Genomic DNA, 8,160 nt, shown 5'->3' with positions numbered 1-8,160 from the left:
GCGCCCTCATACTCGAGAGGTTGGTTCTTTACCAGCTAGGCCACCACTACTTATTTTACCTACCTATTTTTTTTTTTAAGCACAGTAGTGTTTGTGAATTCGGTCTCGTACAAGGTACTCACATCTCCATCTCCATCTCACATCACAAATCCCTTAGGTACCGATTATTGTTAATGATTGTTAAGCAGGAAAATTGATTGAAACTCTGTGTTTACTTGGCTTAAGTTGTTCCTTAAATTGTTTTATGTATAGCTACAGTTCGAGTGAGAAATAAAAATCACATAAGTTTCTATTTCATTTCGTTTATTCCAATATCGACCTTGAATACTTAATGTCTATGTAACAAAGTTCAAGCTAGCCTATAATATAATATGACAATCTTCAGTCGCTCTCTTCGCCTTAAAACACATCCAACTTTACTTTGATAATAATTAGGTACACATACTCTTTACTTACATAAACTTATATGGTCGATTTATCATACACTTACTCATAAAAACGATTTTTATCGCATTTATAAGTGTTTATGGCGCGTCAAGCCAAAAACGCGGCAGAAGAAAGATAGGTTGGAATTCAAAAATATCCTTGTCTATGGATATAATTCGAAAACAAACCCATCTTGCACTAGTCACTCGCGCAAAAATGAATTATAAAAAAATAATAATACTAAGAAAATTTTTACTGAGAATATTCAATAGCAAAGCTACATAAATCAAATAAAAACTTTTTTTTTCGATCCAAAACATAAACAAATACAAGTACATTTAAGATCACAATTCATTAACGCAAGTGACTAAGAAATAATAATAAAAAGTTTACTGTAGAGCTGTACCTAGTAAGGTACAATTAAGTTCAAAATTATTTATTAAAATATAAAATGTTCATAAAGAACTGAAGGCACTTAATCGCTTAAAGTTGTCGTTTAAATTAAACTCGTATTCAAGTCAATAAATAAAAAAAAACTTTTAAAAGCGTTCTTATTCTTAGTTTTTTATTTATGGCAGTGTTTTTATTTGTAGGTAGGCATTTTTGAAAAAAGTCACGTTAGAAAAATGTCCACCAACAATGCCTAAGTACGAGTAATTGATCAATAACATTACATTTTTATTAACGTATGTATATTGGAATGTAATCAAAGTTACTTTTTACACTGTTACATAATTAACTATTTAAGAATCTTGAGGATTAATATCCTAAGACAATAGTCCTCAAGCGGTATATAGGAAAAATCATCAAAAAACTTGCCTTTTACATTGTCAATTTCAGCTTTTTACCAGTATGGAAAAAAGTTAAAGTAAATGTTTATGTTATAACAATAGTAATTAATTGATTATTTTACTTTTGGTTTTTCAAAAATAAAATAAGTACCTATATTTAACTGTAAAAGAAGTACATTTATAATGTCATTATCAAGGTTTTAGAACATGTCAGTAAAAAGTTGAAACTCAAAATAAGGAAAGAAATTAACATTTATTTTCTTTATACGTAGCATTAAAATTATATACGACATTAAATACGTAAACAGCTCATAGGATCGGTATCAAAATTATAAAAAAATAAAATAAACCTAAATCGCGTAGTACTGGACAGTACTATATTAATTCTGTGCCTACTTATAAACTAATTACAAAACAACATGTCAATAACAAAAGAAAATAAAGCGAACGACTACTTAATAACTATGGACACAAAAATATAAGAATTCCTCTATATAGAATATTGAAAATCCTTTTACAAAAAACTTTGTTCGGTTTACAAACGAAAATCTAAACAAAATCCATTGACCAATCGTATTTTAAAAGTAAAAAAATATATTTGAAATATTTTCGAAATAAATGTTCGTACATAAAATACTCAAGTTTGAATTTTTGTGCTAACGCTTCTACTGCTAACAATTTTTGGACTAGTTTTAACAAAAATGTTTTGCAGCTTTCATAGTAACAGATTTTTATTGGTCCGAAATAAATAATGGATATTTATTTGTAGATATAGTTTATTTTTATTTGCTAAGGATATTACACATAGTATGGATTATTACACATAGATAGTTAGGCATATGTCACATTGAGAACATTTCCAAACAACGGATCCGATTACAGGATTTTTTTTATAATATTACAATTCGTTGATATGCATAATGATAAGACACCTTGTATATTCGCCTAATATTAACCATACAAAAGTTAATTTACTGAATATTAAGTTCACACAATGTTTATCCATCGCTGTACATATTTACATTTTATAATCTACTATATTCCAATTAAGACGAGCTTACAATTAGTTGAAACTATTTATTTAACATTGGATGTCCGTTACAAAATAATGAATTACAAAAGTTTTTAGTATGTGCACCGTCCGGCGCATGTCACAAAAATATTAAATAAGTATGAAATATTGTTTGTTGTGTAGGCCTGTTTCAAAGAATCGTCACAAAATTATTTTTAACATATATCGGTATGGCTTAATATAATAAAATAAGACAAAATGGCACTTCCGTTCCATCTTCAATATTATAAGGTAGGAACCAATCCTTCAAACCTAGCCTCGGCCATTATTTAGAAAACCCTTTTTATAATATAATACACAGTTTGAGTACAAAATGTTAGTTTTTATAATTCTAATTATGTAAAACGCGCGAAAACGCCAATTTATATATTCAATAAATCACTGTATATTTTTGGTAAAATTATCCAATGATTTGTTGAAATATGGAAGTATTGAATAATAAAAACTTCTGCCAAACGAATGTAAAGAGGCGAGGCGACTTTGAGGAGAAATCGTCCCATACCAATAACTAACTAATAGCTAAGGCCGACCTATTTTATTACAAAACTAAATGAATAATACGTATAAAAGTCTTAAATACAAGTTCCATACACATCACTCAATTCTCTGTCCTAAACATTTTACATATAAAAATTACATAGTCGAAATAATTTAGGCGTATCTACAACGATGCCTAATGTTACATCAGTCATTTTCCTTAAAAACATTTTAAATGTGATTTATTTGAATAATTATAATTGAATACAATATCTTAATAAAAAAACTCAATTTGCTACAAACTTTCTACCTTTACAGGCTATCACGTTGTATTAAATTTAATCAGTTAATAATTGAACCCACTTTTTTGAAATACTAATTATAAGTTACCCAAGTGAATTTACGAATTATTTGACACTTTAATTAAAATTATTTATAACTAAAAATGCAATCAAATATGTAGCTTAGGGATTTTTGAAAAGAGAGAAACAAATAAATATGCTTTTATAGAAGTGTTATGCCGACTAGCAACATACTTAATTTTTGTCACGTAAGTACATGCGAGTGCAAAAGTGCTACAACTTCATTCAATACAGTATGAGAGACAATCTGTGTACAGACGTCATATTTCTCACACAATCTAGAAAGCAATCTCAAGCAACTCATTGATAAAATTGCAGGTATTTAAAATATGATATTATTATATGATATTTCTTTCAGCTTTCCAAATTGTGTCTGAAATTATGTCGTCTATATAAAGATTAATACAAAAAACAGAAACAGTATCGATACAAGTGTATTTATCACTATCTGTCAAAAATTGTACAAAAAAAACTTCTTCACAAACAAAACACAAAAATTTCATACAATCCCAAAGCGAACCTCTAAAAATTAAAGTCACATTATCACAGGGTTCTAATTCAAATTCAAGTCAATTTCAATCAAAAGGGGGTTTTCATCCGGTGGGGTGTGAATGTCACTGGCAACTCATTACCGTGTACTGTCTGACCGTTTTTGGTGCAGTTGACAGGTGCTGTCAAAAGTGACAGCTGTCAACTGGACATAAGACGCGGTGGCACTGTTACTGTGAAGCGGTAAGGCATCTGGGGCGTGGTGACGTGGTGTGACGTCACCAAGCGCGTGGCATTTCGCCTGGACAGTGAGGAGGCTACACGAGCCAGGCGTGGCGCTAGCACCAGGACTCCTCGTGGGGTCGGTCTTCGTCCTCATCGCCGTACATGTCCGCGAGTTTGCGGAAACGAGGACCGAACGTTTGTAGGTAGTTGAATTTGAGGTCGCCGTCGTCCGTACCTATGGAGTGAATGGTTTGTTAATATTTGATTGTAAAAATGGTCCTAAATATTTTCATGAACACAAAAAAACAAAGATCTCTTTAGTACAATAAAGGTAAAGATACCTTTATCTTCGCACTGATACAAAAAATAATATTTTTATGGATAAAAGTAAGTGAAATTCAGCTTTATTTATCCACAAAAATCGTTTAAAATTATTATTGAAGTGAAAACTGTTTTTATTTTACATAAAGGTAGAACAAACGTCTAGACAGGATAACATAAAACATAGACAAAACATTTTTATGTCGCAAATATAATTTAGAATATCTATGAATAGACTGTTTCGATGATAAAAATATTCTTAAGTTTCTGCTTTGAACTGGACTTAAAATTCAAAACCCTATTGAAATCGTATTGGATGAGGTATGGCTTTATTTCAACAAAAAAAAGGAATACTTATTGTTTTTGAACGAGAAAAAAGCGCGCAGGTGTTTATTTTTTTGTTTCTGGTAGTGAACTTTTGTCTATGGAAATTCACAGTACAAATTCACCTACCTATACTAAATATTTTTTTATGCCTTCTGATGCATATAAAATATCACAGTTCGTCAAAATAAATATAGAAAATATAACTGGCTATAATATTTTATACATTAATTTGGATTTTAACAAAAATAGTTTTGTTTCCTAAGCTTGCAAGTAGTGACGGCTGATCAGATTTAAATAATATTTAGCACATGATTTTATTTTATATCACTCATCAATAATCACAATCATCAATATTGTTAAAGAATAAACTATGGTAATACTTATAGAAAGATCTTATACTTACAGCTCGCTAAAGAAGAGAGAGAACCGCTCGTATTCCCGTCTCCTTCATAAGCGTAATGTCGGACGTCGTCGTAAGGCGTGATGTCGGGGTCTCGGTCTAGAACCGACTTCTTGTCGTCTAGGAACCCTGAGATATCTGGTGCTGCTCCTACCATGCCTAGGTAGAAAGAAAATATTTTAGAAAAAATATAAAAAAATTAAAGTAATTTTGTTGATGAGTGTACCAAAAAGTTACCAATTTGTTGTGGTCTCAATGTGGAAAAATCTGTTTTTTTATTGACCTATGCCCATTTCGTATAAATTTATATCGTAAAAACAGCCGAAAACTTCCCCTAAATAGATGATCCAAAAAGAAGAAAAAAGTGACCTGAGAAGTATTAAAAATCTTGCCAAAATATTGCAAAACGAATAATTTACTACTTTAAAGTACAACTCCCAAAAAAAAAATCGTTTAAAAACTCTCATAGTGAAAAAGCTAAAGATAAAAACGCTCCCCTCAACACGATATCAGAGATAGCTCGATATTTTATCGGCGACGCCATTTTCAATACCGATCACCGTTGACCTGGCAAAAGCAGGTTAAAAAATGAGCCCTAGCTCATTACATTTATTTTTTGCTTAGCACTGCTTTTGACAGAAATTGATATCGGGGCGCAAAGGATTTATTCGTTATGCTTATGCTTGTATGTACAAAATTGGTGCTGAATTTTTGGAGTAGGTATATTTTTCGTTGGATTTTTTTGTGAAATAAATGTACCTAAAGGTACTCAACTTTTAACGTTTTCGAAACTTGCTAGTTCATATTTTTGACAAAAACTTTATGTTTTCTAAGAGTTTATTTACCTACATAGAACCATAAGTTATACGCCCAAAACTTAATGTTCAGTAAATTGCAACGAAGTGACTTATACTCCGCCATGTTCCTAGTACCCTTAAAAAGGAATTTTCATACAGTAAAAACCCAAACCCCAAAATTTATAGCAATTAAATTAAACTTTAATCCCCTTTCACTACATATTCGGGAATATGTCTTAAAATAAACTTATGTGGCATTTCAGCACTCGAGCGTACATTCCAAAAATAACTTCATAAATTCCTCACCTCTACTCTGCATGAAGGCATCAGTATCGGGCAGAGGTCCGTCATACATTTGCCTTAACACATGCAGGTCATAGCCCGCGTCCCCCTCGCCGCCCCCCTCGTCTTCGTACGCGATGATGTTCTCTCGAATGTCGTCTAGCTCCTTCTCGGCCCACGCGTCTGCTCTTCGGCGGTGGACTACCACTGCTAGGAGGAGGACTGCGGAAGAAATTCGGGGGTTAGATATTTTGTAAAGTATGTTTGAAGTAAAATTAATCATAATTTGTGACTCAGTGACCATTTGGTTGGGTCATGTTGCTTGTAAGTTTGTAAAATATGCATGTGCAAAAGCTTTTGGGAGCAACAGATATGTATTTCTGAACCTCTCTTGGATAATGTGGTTGGTTAAACAAAGATAAAAGTTGTTTTTACTAGTTATTGGGTCCGCGTTGTGGTGCATTTATGGCTCGCCTAGGTTGTACATAATACTCACTAGCTAATATAACGATGCAGACGAGTATAGCGACGAGGAAGTTGGTGTCGATGCCGAAGGTGACTGCCGTGTACATGCTGCGCTGGCAGCTCGGGTCCGCGTTGTGGTGCAGTGATGGCTCGCCTAGGTTGTACATAATACTCACTAGCTAATATAACGATGCAGACGAGTATAGCGACGAGGAAGTTGGTGTCGATGCCGAAGGTGACTGCCGTGTACATGCTGCGCTGGCAGCTCGGGTCCGCGTTGTGGTGCAGTGATGGCTCGCCTAGGTTGTACATCTGGCAGGGAAAAAATAATAATATGAAAGTTTAGTAAAGGTTTCTTTATGCATTCCTCAAGTTACAGCGTAGTCGGCTCTTAAGTGACACTACCATGATCCCTTGATGAATATAATAAAAATCAGTACTTCTTACACAATGATTTTTTCGGTTATTAATAGGTACTCAGTTGTTTTACATAGCACGATTACATTACATGATTCGGAATAGTTGAACATTAACTTTTATCTAATTCATTTTTTTTTTTTCGGAAAAATTCGATTCATTCCGTTAGTTTTTGCAAAAGATCTTTAAACTACTTTCTTTTCAGTTTTAAGATAGGCACGCCTAATTTTATTAGTAACTTTAGGATAATAGTACTTACGAAATCGTTATACGTGAAGTTGCTGATGCATCCCATGAAGTTCTGATTGGTAGGCACGTGCTTCCAGCCGAACGTTCTAGCGAGATATTGCAGGTCTATGCTGGCACCTCCCAGTTGCAGCGGCCCGTTTACTGTGGACAATATTGTTTAGTTACATGGCTAATTAATTATTTTTATATTATTAGTGTGTATCACCAGCCATTTTTTGCGTAAAACCTCTCTCAAGAATAACCCATCGCCCAAATCTTGGGCCGTTAATTCAATATGGAACTCTTATTGAAAAACCTACTGAGGATGAAGGCATTTTTAAAGTAATTTTGTCATCAAAAAAATTAGAAAAAGGATTAAAAGGCGTAATTAACGACTCATTCAGTAATAAAACTTTTAGTGTTAACAGTACTACGAATTTAAACGACTTAAGTATTTAAAACTATTGAGAAGTTTTAAACAACTTACGTACAACCGAAATTAATTAATGAAAACAATAAATTTCTTCAAACTTTTCTGAATTTAGGAGCAAAAGTGATGATGAGAAACAATTAGGTTTAGTTCGTAGAAATATAACTTTTAACTAAAGAGTTAAAACACAACTTTTATTTGTAATTAATAGTTGAAACATTTTAATGTCCAGTAAATTAGAAAATTAATTTGATGATTACTGCAAATGATGTAGAGGTCTAGAAAGTTTACTATTAATTGGTTTATAATTTATATGCCTGCAAAACCGTATTAGAATATTTCACAATCTTAGGTAATTACCTACTTAGTTTCAGATCCGATTTCAAGTGAAATCTACTTAGCTCAAAGATTTGGGTGTAATCAATATACTGTACCCTTACTAAATTAAGTTATTGTAGTTATATCATAGAGTATACAATATTAAAGGGATATTCGCGTAGTATTAGATTAAGGCGTATTTATTGACTTCTTTACGATGTCATTTTCAAATTAGAAGAACCTACATAAGTATGATGGATTTAAAATATAACTTAGGATTTCAACAAAATATCCTATATAAATGGGATATATCTAAGTTCCACAAGGAAAATT

The 8,160-nt window shown here is 32.3% G+C and overlaps 1 protein-coding gene across 6 annotated transcripts in view; it reads right to left on the bottom strand.

Moving 5' to 3' along the window:
* Positions 1-286: 286 nt before the first annotated feature.
* LOC110380729 (DE-cadherin) overlaps positions 287-8,160 on the bottom strand; it is a 195,935-nt gene continuing 188,061 nt past the window's right edge. For 5 of the 6 annotated variants that reach the window (XR_010277641.1, XR_010277645.1, XR_010277643.1 and 2 more), the window contains 4 exons: positions 7,111-7,241; positions 6,466-6,746; positions 5,994-6,191; positions 4,910-5,049 (listed from right to left, as the gene is read on the bottom strand). Coding sequence is in view for 1 of the 6 variants with exons in the window: in XM_049837753.2 (XP_049693710.1) it covers positions 3,956-4,077; positions 4,894-5,049; positions 5,994-6,191; positions 6,611-6,746; positions 7,111-7,241 (743 nt within the window). In the remaining 5 variants the exon portion in view is untranslated. Of the gene's footprint in view, positions 4,078-4,893; positions 5,050-5,993; positions 6,192-6,465; positions 6,747-7,110; positions 7,242-8,160 lie in introns of those variants that run through there. The other variant, XM_049837753.2, reaches the window with a different exon arrangement.

The sequence above is a fragment of the Helicoverpa armigera genome, chromosome 23 (assembly GCF_030705265.1).
Source record: "Helicoverpa armigera isolate CAAS_96S chromosome 23, ASM3070526v1, whole genome shotgun sequence".
NCBI classification, from domain to species: Eukaryota; Metazoa; Arthropoda; class Insecta; order Lepidoptera; family Noctuidae; genus Helicoverpa; species Helicoverpa armigera.
Note: the sequence above shows the minus strand (reverse complement) of the source record. Positions and strands in the feature narration are given on the sequence as shown.